Raw genomic sequence first — 26,586 nt, forward strand, 5'->3', positions numbered from 1 at the left:
CTAGAAAGGTCTGTCTTCCCGGGTTGTTCGTTGTCTCTTAGCATGTAGTTGTGACCCTTGTCTGTCTCTATGCTGTGGAAGCAATGCTTTCTGTTGCTCTGTGAGAATTTATTAAATGAAGACTAGTAACTCCTTTCATGGCTCATTCAGGGTACGAGACCATTTCCAGCGTATTTCTAGCCATTTTGCTTGATTTTTTTTTAACAGTTATAATTTTTTTTTTCTGAATTTAGGTATACAGTTTGCATTTCTTTATGATTTTCCCATTTTTTTCTTCATGCTTGCCTATCCCAAGACACATTAACGCCCACTTAGATTTTAACAATGCATAGTTCTTATATCATTATTTTTTGGTGGTTTGTTGTTTTCAATTTTATTCCTTGGACTTTGGTAGCAGAAGAAATTCCAATTTAAGTTTTGCCTAAATAGGTCTTTCTCCCAGCATTCTGCTAATCCAGAGTGATCCACAAAACCATTGTGAATTACTCATCAGTGGGTGACTGACACAGACGGTATGCGCCATGACTGCCTCGTCTGTCTTGTTACATTTAATGCACCCTCAAAGTGATCCCCAGAGGGAGCCATCCTTGGAGCACCCATCTCCTCAGAATGGGGTACATTTTCCTTTGCACCCCACTATCAAGTCCGAGTGGGTAGCAGGTTTGTTTGCGCTCTGCCACGAATGTGTTCACTGAACGCAGACTCAGGCTTGTGTGATTTGCATGTACAACGATTTACAAATATTGCAGATCTCTCTTTATTTTTATTAACAGAAAAATAGCAAAATGACTGCAGCTCAGAAGGCTTTGGCTAAAGTTGACAAGAGCGGAATGAAAAGTATTGATGCTTTTTTTGGCGCAAAAAATAAAAAAACTGGAAAGATTTGAAGCATTGAAAATAAAATCCAGTGGAACAGAAAAAGAAGTTTGCCTCTTGCCTATTCTGTCTTGTCTCTTCTTGCCGCTGTCCGCGACCCTAAGTCACTCCGCTGAGAACCGAGTTGCTTTCACATCCTGCGGACACTTGCTGGGCTATGACTTTGTGTCTGACTAACGCAATCATTGTGGGAAAGTGATTGTGCGAGCTTCTGTCCAGGGCCTTTGGAACGTTTGCCATGATGGAAAGTCATCACAGCTTCCCCAGGGAGGTGTGAGCGGTGCCCAGCTGTTCCCTGCTCTGTCCTGCGTGGCCTCAGCTGAAATGAGCTGGACAACAAAACAGTTCATTTTGGTAAATTTTATGATTAGCCATATCTTTGTGTGGATTCTTGTTCTTTGTAAAAAGAAAAAAATCAATAAAACAAAATTGCAGTCTTCCACTATGCGCGCATAACTAGATAATCTTCTTAGAATAAAAATATTTTCAAGAACTCTAATCATAGTTTGGTTGCTTTTTATAGACTGTCATTTTGTGAGCATTTCCCCATTGTCCGGGGTGTTCATAGACAGGCTTGTGAAGGCCTGGGCTGCAGCTCAGGTGAGGAAGGGTGCGGGGCACTTGCCTTCCATGCCTGAGATCCTAGGTTCGGTCTCCAGTACTGCCAAAAATAAATACACAAGTGCTTTTTAAAAATACAATAGAATTTTTAAGTATTTAGGTATTTAATTATTGAATGACTTTTTTCCTGTACAACTCCTGCACTTAAGGCTCAGAGGTCATGAGGAAGAAAGGACAGAAAGGCTGTACGAGCTAGAAGAGCGGGACTCTGCTGTGGGACTGTGTCTTATAGAAATGACAGGGGAGCTTCACCATGAAGTCTCACCAGCATGGCTGCTGTGATGGCTTGTATATGCTTGGCCCAGGGAGTGGCACTATTAGAAGGTGTGGCCCTGTTGGAGTAGGTGTGTCACTGTGTGTGTGTGAGCTCTAAGACCCTCACCCTAGCACCCTCTTCCACTAGCAGCCTTCAGATGAAGACAGAACTCTTAGCTCCTCTTGCACCATGCCTGTCTGGACCGTGCCATGCTCCTGCCTTGATGAAAATGGACTGAACCTCTGAACCTGTAAGCCAGCCCCAGTTAAATGTTGTCCTTTATAAGAGTTGCCTCGGTCAAGGTGTCTGTTCACAGCAGGAAAACCCTAAGACAGTTGCATAAACAGGGCCTGACTGGGGCAACATCCATAGGCATGCTAGCATGGAGGAGGGAAGCAGGCCCTCAGCCTTAGACAGACCCTAGGGAAGCTGAGAGCTGCAGAAAGCCTTTTCCGAGGAAAAGCACAACTAGTTATTCAGTATCAATTGGTCAGCCCTGAAACACGCATGCAAGGAAGACGATACTTGTGTGTTAAGGAGGTTGATTTCAGTGTTTAGGAATGTGTGTGTATAGTAAAGAGAAAGAGGTCATGAATTGTAGAGAGCAAGGAGGGGTTCATGGGAGTGCTGAAGAGAAGGGGGAAATTATGAAGATATACTTTAATTACAAAATGTTTTTAAACCTTTATTTTCTAAATCTTCAGTTTTTTGAAATGTCATAGTAGATGTAAATAGGTCCACATCTTTTATTACTTAAAAAGTAGTTTTTGAAATATAGGCTTACTGATTAAAAATTGTATATGTGTGTGTGTATACATATATATATGTATATATATTTACATATATATCTGTGGAAACACATTTCACAAAAGGGTTTGTGTGTGTGTGCGTGCGTGCGTGCGTGTGTGTGTGTGTGTGTGTGTGTGTGTGTGTGTGTGAGTTTCAGCACAGATGTGCCACAACACACGTGGCAATCAGAGGAAACCTCGGGTGTATGCTGGTCCACACTTTGCCCTATTTGAGACAGGTTCTTCCTTGCTCCCTGCTGAGGACACCGGGCTTGCTGGCCTGGAGCCTCCTGGCTCTGCTTCCTGCCTTGTCAGCAGAGCACAGGTTCCACAGTTGGCTACTGTGCATCACACAGGGATTCTGAGGATCTGAACTCAAGTGCTCTCCCCACTGCCCCTCCACCCAGCCCTTAGTATGGCATTAACTAACAGTCCCTTGATTGATAACAATACTGAACATTTTCACATTAACCAATCATCGTCTTAGAATTGTTCTTTTCCTTCAGTCACTTGGGGTGGTAGCCAGAATCTTTCCACTGTGAACTATTATCAACCTTCATTTTAATTAATAAGTAACTAGCGGGGAAATACTCTGGACTTTGTAAGCATCTATTCCGTTATAATGTTGCACATGCTGGGTTGAGGTTCCACTGTTTGTTCTGTTTTAATTCACATCTTTTTACTCATCCTCTCCATTTTCATCCGTGAATTATATTTTCCTATCTCTGCAATGATTTATACAATCAACTCTGTTCTCTTCAAGCTTGCTCTTGGGGAGAGAGGGAAGAAGGAAGGGAGCGGAAAGAGAGAGACAGAGACAGAGAGAGCAAGAGCGAGTGCTGTGTTTGTGGGTATGTGTATTGCCTGCACATGTTTGTACGTGTGTGGAGGTCCAAAGTTGGTATCAAGCGTCCTCCTCCATCCATCTCTGTCTTACTTTCTCAATCAAGGATTCCCACTAAACTTGGAGCTCATTGGTACAGCAGGGCTGGCTAAACAGTGAGCTCTAGGGTCTACCTGATGCCCTTTCTCACCTCCAGTGCTAGGATTACAGATGTGCGCATCCACGCCGGCTTTCCGTGGATCTGGAAATCTGAACTCAGGTCCTCATGCTTGCACTGTAGGCACCTCACAGCCCCACTCTTCCGCCTCTGGAGTCCGCCACCGCCACCATTGCTTCTTTCTGCAGTCAGGGTCTCGTGCTTTGGCCGCCTAACTCTGAAGCAGCCTTTCCCCAAGGAACTAGGCACTGCAGTCTAGACGGCCAGTGAGCCCCGTGTTACGGCACAGTGCTCTTTAGTATCTGTATCTAGGGACGATTCTCTGTGTACAGTGTCTGTATCCACACTTCTAGACTTTCCCGTATTTCTAAGTCAGTTCCTGCAGATGTGTGTTCTTCTTTGTAGATCCCTTGTTGGGTTGAAAAGGCTTTCTTCTATTCCTAGTGCTTTAAGTTTTTAGCAAATGTTAAATTTTATCAAATTGTGTATCTTTTGAGATGATCCTAAAATTTCTTTTAACAGAAATGGCTCAGTATCAGCGTTATAAGGATTGAAAAGGTCAGAGCCTCTTTGCCTTCCTAGGATAAGCCTGACTGGACTGTGTTTATTCTTCCTCCACACAGGACTAGGTCTTTCTTTCTAATGTTGCTACAGATTGTTAGATCCCTGTTCACGAGGGGCACCAGCTAGCTTTACATACAAGGCTCTTACCTGCCTTTGGTAACGGTATAAAGTGGACTCTCTTAGTTTGCCTTCTATTGCTAAAATAAAGACACCATGACTCAGGGAGCAGCCTAGGGAGGAAAAGTTTTATTTTGCTTACATTTCCAAGCATCTGGAGGAGCCCCAAAAAAACACTTTTTAATAACTTGCTTTCAGAAGGAATTTGGGAAAATATTTTGTTTCTTCCTTATGTATTCAAATTCACCAGTGACTGCTGGGGCAGGAATTTATGAAAAGTCTTTAATTACTTTTTAATTTGCATAGCACTAGAGCAGTTCCCCCTCCCTTTCTGTGCCAGTTCTAGTAATGTGACCCTTTTCTCCTTTTTTATTAGAATATGTTAATTATAAACAGTTCTAGGTTTCTATCCCTGCACATAATGTTTTGATTACATCCACCCCTTGCCCTCTCTTCTCCTATTCCCTCCATTCCTTGTCTTCCCTTCACCCAGGCACTTCTGCTCTCTCCCCTCCTTCCTCCCTTCCAGTTTGGGGCCTTTGAGTTTAATTCTGTTTAATTAGTGATATCTTTTAAAATTGTCAAGATTTTGACACAACTTGCCCATAATTTGTGTCACCTGCTGCTTGTCATAGGTTGTGATGTGCTCCTCTGCACATCTCATAATGGCCATTTGCATCATGTTCCCTTTCCTGCTTAGCCCGGGTACAGTACCAATTCCTTCTATCCACCAGCACCACTGTCACGTGGCTTGTCACTGTCGCTGAGAGGACACCTGCAGTGGCTTGCTTTCCTGTTATGTTTGTTCCAGAGTAGTTGCAGCTAACTGTGCAGGTGGCTTCTTGGAATTTGTTTGCTTAAGCACCTTGAATTTTGGGTTTGTAATCGGCAGATTTAGAAATCTTTTTTTCTAGTCATTTTTCAAATATCTCTCTGCTGTTTTCCTTTTCTGCTCACCAGACGCTCAGATTTGGGGACTCCATGGTACTTGGCTGCTTGACCATCATGTTGACACCAAGTGTCTGCTTTCTTTTTATTCCTTTTCTATTTAGACAGCTCCTCTGTGTTTCCTGCCGTACTCCAGTTTGGAGTATTTCATCCTCTATTTACCTCAATTAGTGCTACTTTTCAAGCACTCTGGTTGTCACCTCTAGGCATCCTTTGGTTCTTTTGTCTTCCTGTCCCTGCTGTTTTTTATGTTACAGTTGCAATACATGAAGTGTCCTCATTAACTAACTTTTTTGCTATGGTAGGATTTGAACCTGGACCCGTGAGCCTGCTAGGCAAGTGTCTATCAGTGAGCTACATCCCAGCCTCTTTTCCTTTTGACTGATAGGAAAGAAGCCCCATGTTTCACAATCACAATCCTTTGCATAGCCATACTGCAGTGATCAAAGCCAGGATGTGTATGACATCATTCCGTTAATCTGTGGCTTTATGACAGTTTTGACTTTCTAGTATTTTCTGTTCTGGAATCTATTTCATGATCCTATATTCGTGAGACTCCCTATCTTGGCATTTTCTAATTTTCAGGATCCCTTCATGGTTTGTCCCCCACCCCCACCCCGGCCTAGTTTGAGAATAATGGTTGGTTACTCTGAGAATGCTCCTTGCTCTTTGAGATACCCTGGACTATGCTACTGTTGTTTCCCTTGTGTGGTCATCCATAGAACTACTAACGTCAGTCTTGCGGATACTGGATAGGTTTTGCATTGGGTAATGGTCTAGGTGTTAGACATGTAATAACTCATTTAATCTCTGCAACAACCAGAGTTGCAGAACAAGGTGTCACAGTAACTAGGTACTAAGTCCTATTACGCACACCTAGCAAAACTTTGGTCCAGCCCAAGTTTGGTATGGCAAAGGAATCCTTACTATATGTGGGTCTCAGAGAGGTCCAGGTACTTCTTTTGTATGTAAATATGGTTCATAATTTTATTCGTAAATCTCTTTCAAAACGTTTAACCCTTTATAGAACTTAACGCCTTTCAGATGCCATCAGAGCAGGAAGGCTAACCATGGCTCATTGGCTGCTTTAACTTTCTTGTTTGAGAAACCCCTCAGAAAAAGGAGTATTGCCTCTGTGCAGGTAATGGGAGTTTTTGCTGGGTTGGGGCTAGTTGTGGGAGAATTCTTGACTTGCAGCCAACAAGAGGCTCAATCAGGATCCAGAGAGTGATTTGTCCTTTCCTTTCTGTGGTTGCTTTAAATTTCCTGTCTTGCTGTCTTGCCTCAAAGACACTCTCTTCTCTGGCCCTTTGGAGACCAGCAGGAGCTGTGCGCTGCTCAGTTCTTTGTCTTGCACGGTGCATGCAGTAGTGAGATGTTAAGCACAGGAAGACCCGGTTTGTCTGACTAGTTAGAAGGATTCCGTTTTCATGCCTTCTTATGTACTGAGATTTATACACTGCTCAGGTTCATGTACTCTTTGGGGCTGTCACACTGGACCAAAGTTTTCCTAGATATGGTTAATAGGACTTTATAGTTTCCATAGCAGCCATATATCATTGTTTTAGTTAATCTTACAACCACCCAGAGAGAGTCAGAACTGCCCCTGTTTTGCAGGCGCCCAAAGTGAGGTCATGTAGACGATCTGTAACAGAGCTAAGACAGCATCCTTCTTGAAGCAAGCTCGGGCCTCTTCCTTTTGGCTTCCTCAAGGTTCCTGCCTTGTTTTCTATATAGATGATAGCCATTGTACTAGTTTGTTTCTATGGCTATGATGAATACCATGACCAAGAGCATGAGGTTTATTTCATCTTACAACAGGAGGTAGACAGGAAAGCAACTCAGGGTAAGAGCTGAAGCAGAAGCCACAAGCACTTACTGGCTTGCACTCCATGGTGCAAGCTTAGCCTGCCTTTTTACACACCCAGGATTGCCTTCTCAGGGGCTGTACCCCACCTTCAGTGGGCTGGGCTTTTCCACATCAATCATTAATCAACAAAATTCACCTCAGGCTTGCCTGCTCACCATTTTCTCAATTGAAGTTTCTTCTTCCCAAATAAGCTTAGCTTGTGTCAAACTGACAGAAAAAAAATAATAAAAGAAACCAGTACAGCAATTGTCAGATAGCCCTTCCTGAGGAGACACGAACAAACACCTGTTCATCCCCAACAGAACACCAACAGCAAACTAAGGCTATGATTCCACTCATGTCCAGCCTTGTGAGCCAGGGCGTGAGCCAAGGTGTTTGAGGAGGTTACTTACAGAGCTGTGAGTGGAGGACCCTTTGGAGCCTGAATGACATCCATAGGGCCATGAATGAGTCAGAAGCCCCTGGATTCTGGAGCTCCCTGAACAAAGGCAGGCCCTTCACCCCAGCAGTTGTTACAACTTCTATAACTTTGCCTGCAGCCTTGTGAAACTTCTAAGTTTTGGGAACTTCCTGAGATTTGTGAATTTTGTTTGCTTCCTGAGTCTTAATAAACTCCTCCAGAGAAGAATGTTTCAGCTCAGAAGAAATAGCTACGCAAAAGCCATTTATCCTAAAGTGGTTTTTGAAACTACTAGTTACAATGAAATTGCATATAAAATTTAAATACTGTTGATAATTTTCACAAAAGAAACCAAGGAATAAGCTTATATTTTCTTACTCCTCAAGAACAGTGATCTGCACACTCACTGTATGTCAAACGTAGTTCTAGGTGTTAGGAAGCTGACAGTGTGAAAGACAAAAAACAAAAAACACACAACAACAAAAAACAAAAAAGCCCCACATGTCCTGGAGAAGTTTCCATTTCATGGTAGGCAGCCAGATAGTCTGTTAGGTGGCGGACTATGGAGAAAGCCGAATGGGGACGCGTGGGGACTGGACAAGAGTTCTAGGTAGCAGAGAAGTAAAGGAAGGCCTTGCTACCTTTATGTCATAACTACATTGTGGAGTTTCTCAACAAGGTCAGCCGTACGTGACTGACAGCTTCGGGATAAATCGCTGGTGGCTTACACTCGAGAAGAAGCCAGTTGACAGAGGCTGCACATGTGCAGTTCCTTTCTTCAGGGATATTAGGGACGTCTCCCTGCAAGTTATGCCTGTCTATTTTGCTAGACAGTCGGCCGGATGTATTCATGTGAGGCTCATGCTTGAAAACCATTTGGTTTAAGGAGAAAAGGAGGAAGAAAAACAAAACTGAAATCACTTAGGAATCACCCACCTTGAAATCAAGTTTTCATGCATTTCTTGTGCTTTTGCCTTATTTTTTTCACAGCGATGGTATCCATCCCACAAGTGATGTGAACATTATATTGTATTTTAAACATTATTTTGTAGTGGAACTTGAAGGAATAACTTCTTTTTAGTCAGCTGGGGGTAGGGGGAGATCTCGGGGTGCGCACACCATCCTTAACTTCTTGAGATCCAAGCCTTTCTGTTCTGTAACTGGCGCTTGGGCTCTCAGGTGACCCATTTCCTCTCCTCTCTAGATGGCAACACAAAGACGAAAAAGAGGCAAGTGACAAGCGCTGCGGCACACCCACCCCCCAGCTCCACCCCCAAGGGCTGGCTGCTTCCTGTGCAACTTCAGATGCCTGCTGCAGTTTTCTGCACTTTCAAGAGTACTCTGCATCCCCGGGGAAACCACCATCTGCCAGAGGCGGCTGTTAAAGGAGCAGTGATGATGGACCTTAGATCGGCCATGATCATCTCTCCTGGAAGCTCTCAGCAATGCTCTGTGCTCAAGCTAACCCAGAGTGTGGATCTGAGGCGTGTAGCCAGCCCCTCGCCCTCTGCCTCAACCCAGTTGGCAGAAGCATGCATATCTTTCCGGGATAGCACCTCAGAGTCCAGAAGAGAAGACTTCCGGTGACATCAAGGTCGTTCCTCCAGCCTGACTTTGCTTCCCACATGTTGGGGTGCCTGCATGGTTGATGGAAACACGGGCATCCACACTAGAGGCCCAGGCAAACCAAATTTCAGCCTTTTAAAATGCTTACCCCACAACGGGCCCTTCTCTCTTTCTTACCAACTTGGCAGCTTCTAATGCAATAACAAGGCCCAAATGTGTACATTTTATAGCTTCGTGGAGTTACAAACATGGCTTTATTTTGAAAAGGTTTGTCCAGTATGCGTATTGGTGTGAGAGATAGTTGGGAATGAAGGCCAAAGAGCAGTTCAACGGAGAACGCCCAGCGAGGCTCTTAAGGAAGCCATGAGAGGTTTGGGCTGGAAGTGTCTGAGGTCCAAGTGACTCTCGCCCTGGGCATACAGCAGGGCAGGCTGGCTGCCGCTTGTTCACACAGTACCTCTCCCCAACCTCTAAAGGGAATGGCCCTAAGTTCTGACTGTCAGCCAAGTTGAGCCTCGTTCCCCACCAGTCTCACTTCATTCCCAACTTAGAAATGACCATCGACCCTAAGAGGCCCTAGGCACCTTGGTGGCCGAGAAATGAGTCTACCTCTCCAATCCAATGCTACAGAGCCAGTATGAAGGGCTGGGCATGTAGCTCAGTCAGAAGACTGCCTGCCTCACATACAGGAGGCCCTGGGTTTGATCTCTTGCAGCAATCCCAGCGTTGGCGAGCAGTGCAGAGGGGATGGAGGCAGGAGAATCAGATTTTCAAGTCAGTGTGTAAATCTAGAAGTAAGGCGTGCCTCCTGAAATTATCTGATTGAGCCGGGCTGTTATGGTGACTCATTATTCCGCACACAGGGAGGAGTTAGAATCTAACCTCTCTGCCTTGTACAGCCCCAAGCACTGTGGTTGGAGGTCAGGGCATATTTTGGCCCAGGGACCAGACACCAGTAGAGTGCTCCTGCAGTCAGCTCTCTCCTTGGGAGCAAATCATTCCTGTCAGGACCTCAGCTCAGACACCCCTATTGTTCTCATTCTTCCAAAGACTTATTATCATGGGAGCCTTCCGAATGGTCCCATGGACCTGAAGTGTGTTGCTGGCCCACTTATGACTGGCCTGTTAGCGTGATTGTCTCTACCACAGGCTCTCCCTACCAACTCTATCTCTCACCCTCTGCTTCTGTAGTGGACTCCCCTCTCTCACTCTTCCACATATCACTGGACACTGGTGACACACAAGACATCCCTAGAAATCCTTTCTTAGCTGTTCCAAATTCACACTCAACTAGCGTCTGGAGTGTGTGTGTGTGTGTGTGTGTGTGTGTGTGTGTGTGTGTGTGTGTGTGTGATATGTGCACGCTTATGCATGTGCAGAGGCCATGTGTTGGGTGGAGGCCAGAGAACTGCCTTCAGTGCTCATCCTCACCTTTCCACTGTGTCTGAGACACGTACATTACTGTGTGAGCCAACCGGCTGCTTCCAGCCTTCTAGAGAGCCTCCTGTCTGGGTTTCCTACATTTACCTGCTGTGTCCAGCTTCTACACGGGTTCTGATGATCCAAACCCAGGACATCAGACTCAGGCGGCAAGCACTTACTTGTTGGCTATCTCCCTAGTCCATGTAAGACTTTTAATAGAAGTTATTGAGGAAAGGATCTAAACTGGAAGGAAAATCATTGGAGAGAAGTTAATTTAATGTTTTGTAGTGAAAGTATGGCCAGTGTGTCTCCCTCTCTACTCCACCTCATTTGGAAATGTTTTATATACATGTGTATATAAAAAAGCTGAGCATTTCTGTTGGTTTCATCATAGCATTAGTTCCTTGAGAAGTCTCCTCGGGATCTTTATTTCTACTTGTGTCTCAGTAAGTTTCTTGGAGAACCATGACCCACGTACTTCATTGTTTTATAGTCCCTTATCAAATGTGTGTCTAGCGAATGCTACTAGCAAATAGGGGGTGTTCTAGACACTGCACCTTAATAGCCTTAGAGGCCCTTGGTGTGATTCCTCAATCCTTTTTTTTAATCAGGAATGTAGGGTTGGCTTAAATTGTGTCAACATGTAGGTAGAAGCTGGGATTAATTTTGCTCTGAGGTTTCTCTCAGTTTTATAATGAATTTCAGCTGTCCCGGGGCACATTACAGCCAAGCTGGGAGCCTCTGCTCCTGTCTACACCACAACTACCCCAGGAGAGCCTGGGAAGTAACTCTCACCTTTGCTGTCATTAAATTCCCAGCAGATAGTAAGCAGATTGCTTTAGGAACTCGGATCCCAATGCTGCTGATGGCCTTCTCCAGGGAGTTTCATGGGGCTGAGTTACAGCACATTGTTCCTACACCATTAGAGGTTTTGAAGCTATCTGGGCCACTTCTAGAAGCAAATAAAATTGTATAATCCTAATTTACATTGCTTTTGCTCTCATAGTTTGCAGGATTAGATACAATAAGGAAATTTTATGAAGCTTCAATAACACTCTTGTTACAGGCAATCACGCTCTCAGGAGACCAAGCTGCACTGGAGGAGCTGAAGAATTTGGTTCATTAGACTAGGTGACCCAGCTGAGCTAATGCTTTGCAGAGAGAGAAGCCCAGAATTACAGATTCGCCGTGGTCACTTTCATTGTTGCACATCGTTGGATTCACATTGTGATCATAGCTACATAAGTATGGTGGTTTAAATGACTGTGACCTGCATAAGTTCATGTATCTGAACGCTTAGTCACCAGGGAGTGGAACTCTTTGAAAGGATTAGAAGGATTAGGAGGTGTGGCCTTGTTGGAGGAAGTGTGTCAATGGGGGTGGGCTTTGAGGTTTCAAGAGCCCACTCCAGGCTTCCCCCCTCTTCTGTGTGTGTGTGTGTGTGTGTGTGTGTGTGTGTGTGTGTGTGTGTGCTCATCCCTTCCTCCTGCCTGCAGATCTGGATGTAGAATTCTCAGCTCCTTCTCCAGCACCGTGTCAGCCTGCACGCCGCCATGCTTCTCAGTATGATGATAATGGAGTAATCCGTGAAACCGTAAGACAGCCCCAATTAAATGCTTTCTTTCATGAGTTACTGTGATCATTGTGTCTCTTTACAGCAATCGAACACTGTCTAAGACAACAAGGAAACCTGTTGGTGAGTTGCCCCAAACTCTGCCTATCCCCCTGTTCGGGTCTTGCATCTGGCATGCCATGGAAAAAAATCTATACACCAACTCCCTGGAGATGTTATAGCAGATACTGAACCATGAGAATATCTTGATGACCTTTCACATCCATGATATCCTTGGTCACATATGATATTCCAGTGTAAAAGTAAAATAGAAAGGTCTTCAGGGATCCAGGGGTAAGTCTATCCTGTTGAAATACTCAGAAGATCTAGAAGTATTACAATGGATAACTTTGCCCTATTGACTTATGTAATAATGCATCCTTCTGAAAAATACAAAATAAAAGGGGTCCTGGACACACCAGGCAGCCAAGCCCACCAGGGAGGGTTTTCCTGTGAAGATGGCTCCTGTACCAGGAGTGACTGTAGGGAGAGATGAGCCAGCAGCTTGGATGTGAAGACTGTAGTGGGCTTTGTCACCTCTCTCACCACCATCTGTCCCTGTGGTTGTCCATTTTGCTCACAGAGAGTAACAGCTTTGTAAGGGACAGAAACTGTGCTGCAGCACTGGCCATACAATGCTCTGTGAGCCTTAACCCAGGCCCAACCATGCTGCGATTGTGTAAGGGGTGTGATCAGATGCGCGTGCTCACACTAGCTCTATTCCCATTCCCCTCCCCCCACACCCATTTATTTTGACAGATATCACAATATCCACACTTCCAACAATACAAGTTTATACCTGGTATGTGGGTGCTCTCACATCCATGGCACATTTGTGTGTGCATGCACCCACTCGGGCACATGTGAAGGTCAGAGGTTGGCTATGGGCTATGTTCCTCAGTCCCTTCTCCACCTTATTTTTTGAGACAGGGTATCTCACTGAATCTAGAACTTGCTCTGGACTCACCTGGCTTACTGCTGAGCCCTTGGAATCTACCCATCTCTAACCTCAGCCCGGGGCTACACCCCATACATACATGCATCTGGCTTTTCTACAGCTGTTGGAATTCTGAACCTCAAGTCCTGATGCTTGCACAGGAAGCCCCTTTCTTAGTAAGCCGGACCCCCAGCCTCTGATTTTCACTTCTTGAAAGTTTCTATTTTCTGGTTTCTGAGCTCATAGCCACTCGGGCAAGCAGGCATGCTGTCTCAACAGCTCAAGAAGACTAGGGTTGCTAGCACAAGCAGGTGGCCTCAAGGCCCACTCCTCTGGGTGGGAGTGCACAGCACATCTATCCAGGGAGTGCCATCCTAACAATGGCTCACATCTCATGTTGTCAGTGCTCCCTTGGCAATACCCACTTGGCTTTCATAGAATGTGGAGTTAATTTATTTAACAGGGGTGCTCGCTCCCCCATCTGTTCACCATCTTCCCAGGTTTCTCTTGAGGGTGAGATAGATGGTCAAGGACTAATTGGCAGAGCTGCGATCTCTCTGCTATGTAGCACCCAGCATGGGGCTCCGGGAATCAGCAGTGTGCTTGGCAGCAGTCAACGACAGCTGGGGGAAGTGAGGCTCTCTGTGCCCTCTTTGAGCCAGGCAACGTGGATGGGAGTGTAGCCTTCCTAACACAGTAGAAAAAAAATAAAGGCAGGGCAACACAAAGTTGTCAGTTGAAGTCAGATTCTCCATGGAGAAGGTGGGCCTGGCTGGAACAAACGGGACTCGCTGGGTGACAACTAAGTCAGGGTCACATTAATCTATGCTACAATCTACTTACTGTTCCCTCAGCATAGAAAGCAACAGGAATATTCTCTCTCTCTCTCTCTCTCTCTCTCTCTCTCTCTCTCTCTCTCTCTCTGGTACTTTATCCTTTTTTCTGACTGGTGCTATATCCTGAACACACCATTAAATTCCAGTTTAAGTTGTGGTTAGATCAGAACAATAATTGGCTACCTTGCCGACAGGGACACAGCCCAATAGGCTGGCAATTCTCTAGACGCCTGAAGCTTGGACAGGTCTAGGCAAGGCATGTTGGAAGTCAGGAGGTTTCTTTGACCCAAGTGCAAACAAAGGTCATTAAAAGCCACACGTTGCTTTCCACTGCTAACAGGGGACAGAGGTAACTCATGACCCACTGGAACCTGGTCCCTTTGCTGCCCATCCCCTAGTTAGTGCTCTCCACACAAGCGATGTATTGTAAAGGCTCTAGAGAGCGCCTCTGGCACCCTCTTCTCTCCACTAACAGTAATAAGACAAAGAAAGTCTGAAGGCAAAGGGGCTTCCCGGCAGTGACTCTTGAGAAGAGCGGTTTACTGTTTCAAAACGTAAGGTTTCGTTACCAGTTTCACCAGTGAGCCATCAACACATGGCCACAAGCCAACATCTTTTCCAAATGTGAACAGGAACCAATGAGCCCTTTGTTTCCTTGCTTTGCTCTTTTGGAGGGGGGGGGGGGTGGAGTTATTTGGTTAGTTGGTTTGGTTTGGTTGTTTGTTTTTGTTTTACTTTGTTTTGTTTTGTTTCTTTGGCAAAGTCTTACCAAATAGCCAAGTAGCCCAAGTGAGCCTTGTGCTCAGGTCAGGCCTTACCTCAGCCTTCAAAGTGCTGAGACTTCAGGTTTCTGCCTCCTCTCCTGATGCCGAGCTTTATTTTGAGGCGAGGATCGGCATAAGGATTCTTTGGGCCCTCAGAGACTACTCTATTTTTTAAATTGGTAATTTCCCTGGAACTATTGTTTTCATGTTTTGGTAAATGAATACCCTCCCACTTGAAGTGTGACTTTTAAAAAACAAACAAACAAACAAAAACAAAAACAAAAACAAAAACAAAAACAAAAAAAAAAACCACTGTTCTGGGCTGTCTGAGTGCAGGTCTCACAGCCTGGATTCAGTCACCGTGGATGAGGGAGAAGTGAATCCATTTGTATGAGTGAAGTCATGATTGGAGACTAAGCCAATGAGTGTTAAAACGTCTTTGCTTAAAGTAATTACCATGAGGTTGGTAGAAGTCAGGGGCACAGAGACCAGTGGTAACTTGAGAGGCCATCCTGGAGTCCCCCTGGGCTGGACCTGCACACTTATGTATGCTTACCAATGAGTAAGACGACACGCAGAGAGGACAGGCTTTTCATTCCTGTTCTGCCATCTTGAATAGGCTCTTCCCCACCCCCCAGGCTGGAGAGATGGCTCAGTGGTTAAGAGCACTGACTGCTCTTCCAGAGGTCCTGAGTTTAGTTCCCAGCACCCACATGGTGGCTCACAATCGTCTGTAATGGGATCTGATGCCCTCTTCTGGTGTGTCTGAAGACAGCGACAGCGTACTCATAAAATAAATAAACAAACCTTTTAAAGAAAGTAAAAGTAGGGGTGGGGGATTTAGCTCAGCGGTAGAGCGCTTGCCTAGGAAGCGCAAGGCTCTGGGTTCGGTCCCCAGCTCCGAAAAAAAGAACCAAAAAAAAAAAAAAAAAAAAAGTAAAAGTAATATTTTTTTCCTTTGAGGAACTGATAATATATTTATCTCCCAGGGATACTGGCATATAAAGTTCATTCCTAGCACATAGCCAAGCAGGCTATCATTTTTCAAGGCAGTCGATTCTCCTCTGTCTATCTCACAGCCCCCAGCTTTTTCCAAAACCAAGTACCCTCAATCTTAAGTCCCACCATTCCTGACTCGTCTCTATGAGCTCAGCCCTGAGTTGTCTACTGAGCGCCCTTTGTTTAGGGTCCAGTGGGCAAACCCCTCCATGAGAAAAAAATTAATGTCAAAAAACGCAAACCAAAACAAAACAAAACAAAAACAAACTTTACGACCCGCGCCAGTGACAAGTGAGACAATGCCTTGAATAATTCAAGCATTCTGTAATGCCTCCCTGCATCTTTGTGACCACACACTTTAAAAATGATCTCCCTTCAGCTTTCTAGGGACCCACATGTAAAGTTGGAAGTCTTTACGTCCATAATTCGTATTGACACACAGAGGTAGAAAGTATCCAGCAGACTGTGTGACCATCTGGCTTACCGATGTTACAAAATGCTTTCTCTTGCCTCCAAAAGAGTCTTTACTTTTTTCTCCTTTGAAATGACTCAAAATAATAGGACTTTTAAAACAACTTTTTAATTTCCTTTTCAGTAAGACTGAAAAATAAAGTCACAACCAGCAAAGAGGAGTAATGGCCAGACAAATCAGCACAGCATCAGATCAAAGAGGAAGGGTTTTAGGCTGCAGAGATCAGACCGAGTCAACAGATGCAACTTTCAAACACAGGTGAGGTAGGGAGTGGGGTTTATGTCCCACATTAACAGCCATAGAAGCAGCATATGGCCCAAGGCAGCAAGAAGTCTCCCACACTAATTAGCTTGTAGAAAAAGAGGTGACAAGGCTGTAAAACCTGCTGGCAAGACAGAACCTTTCTTTTCAGAACCAGACGAAACTGGAATCAAGAGCTCTTGAGAGAGGACAGCCCATACCCTCCTGTCTGAGACAGTTACTGTCTCAAGGATTCTTAGGGCACAAGAAGGTCCTTCATGGTCTCCTGCACACCTCGCAGCATCGTGCAGCTCCGTTACCGACTTTATCGTTCATGTTCCTAGAGATGGAAGTAATTAAGATAAGGTGTTCTGTGAAAGCCAGCCCAGAAGTGGGGCATCCAGCAAGAACCCGAGCTAACTCCTGCCTCTGGTCCCCATGGTCATAGATGCCGAATCCAGCAGCTTACGTGACCCACGCCGCTTATTCTAACTAAATCTCCCTCTTACCACAAGCTCCTTGAAGCACAAAATTTACCGTAATGTGTATAATCTCGTTACAGTGCTACAACCTAATACAGTAATTAATCTCTGGGAAACCCCCTCTCTTATTTACCGTTAGGTTTTCCTTCCTTCCTTCCTTCCTTCTTTCCTTCCTTCCTTCCTTCCTTTCTTTTTTCTTCTCTCGAGGCAGATTGAGTTTATCTTAAACTAAGCGTTTGTAGTCACATCCCTGCATAGCTTCAGGCATTTCTTTATGGACCAGGGTTTTGAATGGGAATTTTAGCTGTATTTTCCCAGGTTAGTGAGACGATGCTACCAGGATATCTGAAATGCAAGAAGTTGATACTAAAAATTCATACGAGAAAATAAGGAAGAATCTCCAGGAAAAAAGTTTAAAACAAGAACGAGTAAAAAATATCTTTGCAATCTCAGGTAGTGAAAGCCACTGTTTTGGTTACAAAGTTTAAGAGTGTGGTGTTGATATCCACTGACAAGGAGAAAATTGATTTTATCCCGTGGAGTTTCATTAAGTTCCAACCACATTCCAGAGAAGATCCCATGTCCACACAAAATGGACTCCATATTTTTGTGTATCTGGTTTGTTTGGTTGGTTGGCTTTGGTTTTTTGAGGGGTTGGGGATATTTTTCTTCCAGGTTTTCATGATTTTCAGTGTGTGTGTGTGTGTGTGTGTGTGTGTGTGTGTACACGTGGACACCAGAGGACTTTTGGAAACTGGTTCTCCCCTTCCACTATGTTGGTCCTGGAAATCAAGCTCAGGTCCTCAAGCTTGACACCACGTACCTTTACCTGCTGATCTAAGTTTCGGGCCCTAAGAATAAGCCTTTTAAAATAAATAACAGATGAGGAAGTGGACAGTTTGAACACAAGAAAAAAATAATTCCAAGTCATGTAATTTTCCTTTCACAGTGATTGCAGTTCTGGGGATCTACTGGCCTATCACAGTATGTAGTGTCACAAGCCTTCATATAAACTGCTTGAAGTTATGCAAGACTGCAGTCTACAGAGCTCATCAAAAAGGAGCTAAATTCTGAATGTCTTCAAGTTATCTAAATTGTATCACACACTACCTTAAATTCAGTGGCTAGAACCTCAGTGCATAATTCTCTCATTGTTCCATAGGCTGACTGGACTCAGCTGGGAGTTCTCACTTAGAAATGTATGTGTAGTGACAGCCATGTTGGCAGAGGATTCTGGAGGCTCCCTCCCTTTGTTTCCAGGTATTTCATGTTGACCCCATTACAGAAGTAGCTAGAAACTGCCTAAGGGTCTCTTACCATGAGTTTTCTGTTTGGCTTGTACTTCTGGATGGTCAGACTTTGTGTGTTGGGTGTGTTATGGGGGGGGTGTTACACATGCGATGTGTGCTATATGCACACACATGGGGGACAGAGGCCAGAAGAGGATGTGGAGTGTTCTACTGAGTCCACCTTGTACATTTGGAGCAGCGTGTCTCACTGAACCTGGAGCTAGGCTTGGAGGTAAGTCAGAAAAAGGTGGGAGGTGTGTAAAATAACACAACCAGCATGCCACAATAGCATTCCTAAGGCTATAGTAGTGGCACACAGATCTTGGTTGTAGCCAACAACTTTCTAAGGTGGATTTAAGACCTACTCAACAAGAGGGAAACCATGCCTGGTACTAGAAATCTAGCTAACTGCTCAGTGTTTGGGAAGTCTTGGTTATTGGAGGAGAATCTACAATTAGTAAACTAGTGAATTCACTAAACCAGTGTAATCTGTAACAACAATCTATAAACATTTCTATACCCGCAAGTAAGTGTTTACTACGCTCTTCATCAGGGACGTTTCTCTTTGCAACAGACAGAGCCCGCTACAAAATCCCACAAATCAGAGTTCCGGAGCCAAATCCCAAAGGATGCATCTACAAGACACTCCCACCTACAGCTCAGGGAACATTGCAGAAGATGGGGTAGAAAGACTGGAAGACCAGAGGCACAGGGAGTTTTCTGTGAGACTGTGTCTCCTAGTAACATAAGAAGCCACGCCCATAAAGTCTCGGCAACATGACTGCCCAAATGGGAGCCCAACAAGCTATAGTATGTAGGGGTGACATCCCCCAAGGCCTGCCGAGACCCTGAGAATATTTTAAAAGCATGTGATCTTACATAATGCCTTGGGATGGGTGCATCCAGAGAAGATGGGAAAGGTGCAAGTGTGTCTCTCTGGTAGTGTCCAGCTTCCCCATCACTAATGATGCTGACAATGGGGAGGCTCTGAATGGCTTCCACTGTCTCTCTACTTAGCACAGAGGAAAATGCAGGGTCCTGTTTATTTACCACTTGCAAATCTGTTTTGTTCCTCCTGTGTCTAGTTTTGTTAGATTTATCCAGCATCTCTAAAATGGGGCTTCACGGTCTTTAAAAATAGCATCTGTTGCTTTGCACAGGGAGTGAGAGCCCTGCGTAAACCTGTTTAATTTGTTTATCATATGCCGAGTTTAAAAATTACTTTTGGGAAGACTTAGCAGTGAATATGATCCAGACGCATTTTATACATATATGAAATCCTCAAAGGATAAATAAAAATATTGTATTTTTAAAACCCTACTTTTTCTGAGATATACAGTGTCCCCTATATTTTTCTGTTCTAAACTGTCTCAGCTTTGCACAATCCAAAACCACAGCTCAGGGGTCTGGGAAAGACCCCAGGGTCTGCTGGAGCCAAAAGGTCAAAAACCTCTGAGTATTTTCTCTATAGCCAACAGGTGCCCTGACCACTACCTAGGGACACCCTAGTCTGTGGTAAACTAGAAACCCATGCTGGGACCTTTAAAGCATAATTTTACTTCATGTTTCAGTCTGGACATATTCATAGCTGGACATCTCCAGTGAAAACTTCTCTTTAGGTCTCTCCTGTTTGGTTGAGGACAGCACATATCCGTCCCCAGATGCTGTGTCAGGAGTTCAGTCTTTGCTTCCAACACACAGAAGGCTCTAGCCAGTGGCTGACAGCTAAGATCAGAGTTGGGTAGGATTGTTGTGAGGGCTAAGTCTTAGGTCTGTGCCTCAGTTTCCTGTCTGTGCAGTGTGGCTAATAACTAGATCAGAGTTATGCTCACAGGACTTCAGCTGGGTGCCACAAGGGTACTGCTTTATGTGACCCCAAGTTCCTGGGCAGATGCTGATGGCTTAGACACACCACTAAGATCTCCAGAGAGCGCCATCATTAGACCCCGCTGGATGCAGACACGGAGCTGCAGTCATTTCCTTCCCACATCACATCAAGCCGAACCCCCTGAGGGGAAATAAAATTATTCCAAAGCCTCTGAAAAATTTTGGACTGCACCACACAGAAACTCAGAGCAGCTTCGGCTCTGTTTCAAGACATACGGAGGCGGATTTTCTCAAGCCACCTCTAAAGGAGGATTCAGGCGGTTGGTTGACAAATCATGATCACATTCTGAAGTTAAACAGCCACAGAATCTATGAATGCTCATCACAGAGTTAATTATTCTTGAGTTTTTCTGTGCTCTCAAAACATATTCTATTTATTTAATGGTCCCTCGGGGAGCACCAGGTGCCTTTGTCCCACAGACAGGGCCAGTTGTGTAAAACCTCTGCATCTGTCAGGTTTCTCTACGCGGCACATAATTGCCTGATTTCCATTTGAAAGTGCAGCCCTGACATTAAAGCCACATAGGCCCACCACTGATAACAATGGCTTCCTGACACCTATAAGAAGGATGGGAGTTGGGGAATAAACATATTCCCCAAATGAGTGCTTGCCTTCACAGGGGCCGGGTCTGAATGCACAGCTGCAGATGAAGTGCTCCTGGAGAACAAACCGAAAGGGATAAAGAAAAAGAAAGCCACAGATTAGCATGAGGCTGCCTCAGCCAGATGGTCCTCTGAGGAGAGCACGTTCCTCTGCTTGCTTTCTTCAGTCTTCAGGCCAGCGCACAGCACCCACTCTCTGCAGGGACAGCAATGATCTCACCCTTCAACCAGGCAACCCTCTCTTTCTTTCTCACACAACATGAGCTGAAGGAAACTTGGAAGTGAAAGAAAGAGACTAAGAAGGGATGGGGGGAAAGCCAGACGTCTGTGAAGAATGAAAAAGTCTTAGCCTAGGAGAGGGATAAGACACCAGGACTGAAGGAAGTGTCCAGAAGCATCAGCTGGGCACAAAGAGAGCCACTGGAAGAGAAAGCTGCAGACCCCTCTCCTCAGTGCCCAGAAATGTTGCCTCTGCCACCCAGGATTGGCATGGTATGCGGGACAGTGGGGTCAGGAGCAGCCTGACTTTCTGTGCTCCCAAAGCAAGATAGCAGAGAGTTCTCAACTTCTTATGTAGAAACTCTCACCTTCCTCCATGGCTAGAGGCCAATGAGTCTGCCAGTCATTGGTCTGAGGACCAGCCATCTGCCACCATCTGGACAGGCAGTGCCTAGGAGAGGTGCCCTGAGGTGGAAGAAGCTAGGAGAGACTGGAGCAAGGCAGGGTTATGAGGTAAAATGAACCTGCCAAGCTGTAGTTGTTGAGGGCAGTTGCCTGGAATGTTCTGCTCTGGGAAGGGCTCTATCTAGAGTCATGCTGTCCACTAAGCTAAGTGTTTCCTGTTCCTGAGCAAGCCTCTTACTTGAGTGGCAGCCCAGGTCTGCTGCTGGCCATGAGGCAGACCACCAGATGGTGTGTGCTAGGGCACAGACATTCTCTGAGCTAATCAGCTCAGTAGGAGTTAATACACCTCACCTGGGTTCAAGGGCCTCCATTCACAGAAGGTTCCAGACCAAATGAAGGTGCATTTTGAAGAATTAGAGGCCCTGTGAGTGAGCCTTTTAACAGCCTTGCCAAGCCTCCCAAGTGTGGTGGTTTGAATGAGAATGGCCAACCTTCCCCACTGTGATGGACTCTGATCTCTCTAGAACTGTAAGGACAAATAAACCCTTCCTTCTGTAAGTTACCTTGGTTGTAGATAGAAAAGTAACAGACACATTCAAACGCCAGGAAGAGTGTCTCTAGCATCATTTACACAGCTCCAGGTGGTACCAAACGCAGGGAGGGGGCCTTTCTTTTACATATGTAAATGAGTATTTAAATCATAACAAATGTGGAATGAAAATTGTCCCTGTTTTTGTCCTGAGCCATGGCACCTGCCGCACAGTTCTGGCAATTTTAAGAACAATGTTCAGCGAAGTGGCATATTGTACTGTGACTGCCGCAAAACAATCCAAGACCACAGGCTCTGGCTTTTCTCCTTCCAAACTGAACTAGAAAGGCTTCCCACCAAACAACTGCTTTGCTCTTGGTCTCCCGGGTGATACTATTGCCTATAGTGGCAGTTCTAGCGGGGGCTTTCCCTCATGGCACAGCTGGAGAGTTTCGAAGGATATGGAAGCAGCAATGGGCCATGGACTCCACTGTCTTTCCTTCCCCTCACTTAAGCAAGGAGATGCCACACTTAGGACCAGTTTTTAAATGGCCCACGAGGCAGACTATCTGATTATCCCTAACACCGTAGACTCAATGATAAATGCAACGTAGAGTCAGATTCCAACATGACTCCCTATGTCTCCTGGGTCCACTCCTCCACACTGCCCTATCTCTTCCAGGTATAACCAAGAGTCAGGCTATTTCCAAGCAGTATGGACTCAGGCTGTTAACTCTACCATGCTCCCAATTCCTGTTCCATCAAGGTAAAGCTAGATGAGCTGTCAAACAGGGTTGCCTCTAGTAACTGGGGTACAAGCAACATCTGCACACAGGGCCAGTGCCTAGTGCTCAGTTATTAATGTTACCAACTATGGCTACCATGGGCACTGTTGTCTTAACTTCATGGAATTCTCACAAACAAAGCCTGTGAGGAGGGACTGGGGAGAGACTAGTGGGTAAAATTCTTGTGAAAGTACAGGGACCATGTGAAATTGGGACACTGGATACACATTCACAACTCCAGTTGGGGAGCTGAGACAGGTGGGTGCTGGGAGGGGTTCCTGACCAGTCTAGCCAAACCAACAAACTCCAGATTCAGTGAGAGATCTTGTCTCAGAACATGAAGTGGGAAGGGATAGAGGAAGACACACAGAATCAAGACCTGAGCACAACTGCACGTGTGTACCTACTGTGTGTGCATGTGTGTGCACACTCATCTGTACTTGTGCACACAAAACCTGTGAGGTAAGCAAGATGGCCGCCACTACCCCATTTTACTGTTGATGTGTTTTATAGAGAAGAGTGTCCTGTTATGTAACATAGGGCCTTGATAGGCTAGGCGAATACTCTAGCATTAAGCTACATGCAGCATAGTGGATGAAATGGATACGACACATGAGGAACCAGAAATAGAGTCCACGGCTACTGATGCCCGTTGCATTCAAGTCTAACCCTGTCTTGTTTTGCTGGGCTACAAGTGACACCTGCCCACTTCTCAACAAAGACACGGTTGCCAAGATATGAGCAAAGAATTTAGCTCTGTGCCCTTCCTCTCCCACCCCTGGGGTTGGCTGTGGACAGGATCTAGTCCTGTCCATGCCTTCCTGGGAGACACTAAGTGTAATTGATGTATTGATGCCTGTTGGAATCGGAACTTACCAGCCAGGATGTGTCACAGTTCTTTGTGCCCGTAAGACCTTTCTTATTTTTTAGATGCAAAAATACCATCTTTTCTCACCATCCACATGGAGATGTGTGATCATAAATAACCTCGGTTTGCCCTTAGTCACCTGTCCCAAGGCCTACAGGTCAGGAAGGCTCTGAGTATACCCTCCCCATGTCTACAGAAAACAGTTCTATACCTAAAATTAGAACTAGTGATAGGCCCCTGCCCAGGACCTGGCTGTTAGGCAAGACTTGGCCTTGGCTCTATTCTTTCCCAAATCTGTCCTCTGCCTATTTTCACATTTCTTTTCATTTCACGTTTAAGAAAAAAGTCTCTTGGGAAATGAGGCTTTTCCTCTGATGCTTCCCAGAATTCCCAGGACCGAGGAGAAAAAAATGGCTATATTTCAGCCTGCTGGCCCAGTGCCTTCCACAGCACAGCTGTCTTAAGGGTAATACAAATTGCAGGGTCTGGGTCTCTTTAACTCCTCATCCTCTCTCCTCCCACTACCAGTTAAAGGCTACACTGGAGCCCAAGGTCAGGGTGTCCCTTAAGAGTGGCCCCTAGGGCACCTGTCCAGAGGCAAGGGTTTGGGGGAAGTGATGGAGCTGAGAGCAAGCAAACAGAAACAGACCCACAGGCAAAGTCAACATCCAGACAACACAACCCAAGTTGAAGGTTGGCCATGAACCATCACTGCAAAGCATATTCCCAACCTTCAGGCTTGTGTTTCATTTCTAATTTTTTTATTCTCAAAGGGGCCCCAAGGGAGATATGGAAACAAAAACATTTTGAACTTAAGCATTTTTATAAATTAATTCCCTTTGCTGCCATGGAATACAGGAAATGGATCCCATAGGATCACTTTTTCTCGTGATCACAGCACAACACAGAAAGCAGACAGCACAGGGCCACTAGCAACGACACTTGTCTTGGTCTCATCTGGTGATGGCTGGTTATTGACTGCATCTGTGGAGTTTCGCCCTGCCACTGGGCTCCCAGCAAGTGTGACTTCATTAGAAGCTAAAACAAAACAGAAGTGTCAGTGAATAAGGACTCCAGCTGGCTTCCCTGCAAGGGGACTCCACTGGAGCCAGGTCCCGGAACACAGTTTGGCCACTCTGTATGCTAAAGTCTTTACAGCTACAGCTGTACTCCTCAAGCCCCATTCTTCTCTATCATTTTGTTCTGCTGTGCTGAGCCACCATGTCACCACATCTGTACAACTCACATGCCCTTGCTGGCATGTGACTGTCCCTGTGCTCCAAACAGCAAGGCCACAGGGGATGAGGCTCAGACCTGGTGCCATTCCCTGGAGTGTGTGGCACTGCTTGCTTGTGACTGCTAAGTTTCTTACACTCTGCGTCTCATGTTTCCTGATCTGTAAAAGGGAGAAACTAGGAATTGAATTGATGATTTACTTCAAGTGATTAACGCATGGTCCCACATGGAGAGAAATCTCCAACAGCCAATCTGTCTTCATGTGGGAGGCCAGAGAGCAGACAGGAACAGGGCTGCCCCTGGGATGTGAGCCAGGAGAGAAGGAGAGAGTAGGGTAGAGAACTGTGACTACCGGAGACTGGATGGCAGAGGCTGACCCAGTCTTGCTGCCTGCCCACCCTGCAGTAGCTCAGATTTTGGTCACATGTCTTCTCTATAGTACTCATTGTTTCAGAGACACTTATGTTCAGAAAGTGAGGTCTAATACATCCAGCATCCCAGAGAGCAATCAATCAAATCTGTTCTCCCTTCCACAGGGGTCAGTAGGCTTCTGTGGTGTGGAGTGGGGGCTGTTCACACCTGAGGCTTCTCCACAAATATGCATCATGATCAGTTTTGCTTTAGGATCTGAAGAGCACTAGGCAGTTTCAGGCTGTTTGATAAAGTATTTCATGAATGTAAGAGGTGACTCAGAAATATGGGGCTTCTGGGCTCCTCTGCAGTCTTGTGTCCTCAGACACAGAAGAGGTGAGGATGGAGGGGGGTGATCCTAGAGAACAGAACCTGCCGCTGGGCAACGCCAGAGGACCAGTTATGTGCAGAGTTTAAATGACCTAAAGTGACATGGAATTGAGTTCCATAGAACTCTCAGATGCACATATTTGTTTTCGAATATGGCACTCATATGGATGTGGTCCAAGTGGAGTGGCTAAGTACTCATATCACTAGCTAAAGGTTCACCCGATACCTACAGCATCTCCCTGCTCTGCCACCAGTCAGCAAATATGAAGACAAATACTCAATCATATTTAGCCGGCAACTATTATCTATTCCAGTAATAATAGGGTTGGTGTGTTTTGTTTTTTGTGCTGATTTTGTTCTTCTTAATAACCTCTATTTCTTTCATTTTTAATTATGGAGTTTATTGCACAACTAGGTTTCATGGAAACCTGATACTATAATTTCAAAAGTGCTTAAATTTCTCAGAAATAGACTGTGCGAGTTGAATGATGAAAGAGTGTATTTAAAGAGTTTGGGTTCGATCTGTGCCTTTAGGCTGGCCTTGTGCCACAGCTATCTGTACCCCAGTCCCACCCCACACCCCAGTCCCGCCCAGGGAGAGTAGGTCTCCCAGGAGTATGGACACACAAAAGATCACAGCTAACAGCATCCCAATCCTGCCCAAAAGGAGCTTGTCTCCTAGGAATGCTGACACACCAAAGACCACAGGCCCACAGACTCACCGGAAGGACAAGCTCCAGTCAGAGACAGCAAAACCAGCTTACACTAGAGATAACCAGATGGCAAGAGGCAAGCACAAGAACATAAGCAACAGTAACCAAGGCTACTTGGTATCATCAGAACCCAGTTCTCCCACCATAGCAAGCTCAACATACCTGAAAAGCAAGATTCTGATTTAAAATCATATCTCATGATGATGATAGAGGACTTTAATAAGGACATAAATAACTCCCATACAAAAACACAAGAGTACACAGGTAAACAGGTAGAAGCACTTAAAAAGGAAACACATAAGCCCCTTAAAGAAACAGGAAAACACAACCAAACAGGTAAAGGAATTGAACAAAAACATCCAGGATCTAAAAATGGAAATAGAAACAATAAAGAAATCACAAAGGGAGACAATACTGGGGACAGAAAACCTAGAAAAGTGATCAGGGGGTCATAAATTCAACCATCCCAACAGACTACAAGCGATAGAAGAGAGAATCTAAGGCATAGAAGATACCATAGAAATCATTGACTCAACGGTC

General features: G+C 45.3%; 2 protein-coding genes across 18 annotated transcripts in view; one reads left to right on the top strand and one right to left on the bottom strand.

Annotated features, from left to right (window-relative positions):
* Positions 1–12,058, top strand: part of Rnaseh2b (ribonuclease H2, subunit B) — a 53,575-nt gene extending 41,517 nt beyond the window's left edge. For 8 of the 14 annotated variants that reach the window (XM_039093506.2, XM_063274417.1, XM_063274416.1 and 5 more), the window contains one exon: positions 774–1,375. In XM_039093506.2, coding sequence (XP_038949434.1) covers positions 774–887 — 114 coding nt within the window. In that variant the 3' untranslated portion in view covers positions 888–1,375. Of the gene's footprint in view, positions 1–773; positions 1,376–8,645 lie in introns of those variants that run through there. The other 6 variants (XM_063274421.1, XM_063274419.1, XM_063274420.1 and 3 more) reach the window with 1 other exon arrangement.
* Positions 12,059–16,138: 4,080 nt separating this feature from the next.
* The window catches only part of Gucy1b2 (guanylate cyclase 1 soluble subunit beta 2), a 70,557-nt gene continuing 60,109 nt past the window's right edge, over positions 16,139–26,586 (bottom strand). For 2 of the 4 annotated variants that reach the window (NM_001270711.1, NM_012770.2), the window contains one exon: positions 24,109–24,394. In NM_001270711.1, coding sequence (NP_001257640.1) covers positions 24,249–24,394 — 146 coding nt within the window. In that variant the 3' untranslated portion in view covers positions 24,109–24,248. Of the gene's footprint in view, positions 16,630–24,100; positions 24,395–26,586 lie in introns of those variants that run through there. The other 2 variants (XM_008770741.4, XM_063273993.1) reach the window with 2 other exon arrangements.

Source organism: Rattus norvegicus, chromosome 15 (genome assembly GCF_036323735.1).
Source record: "Rattus norvegicus strain BN/NHsdMcwi chromosome 15, GRCr8, whole genome shotgun sequence".
Taxonomy (NCBI): Eukaryota; Metazoa; Chordata; class Mammalia; order Rodentia; family Muridae; genus Rattus; species Rattus norvegicus.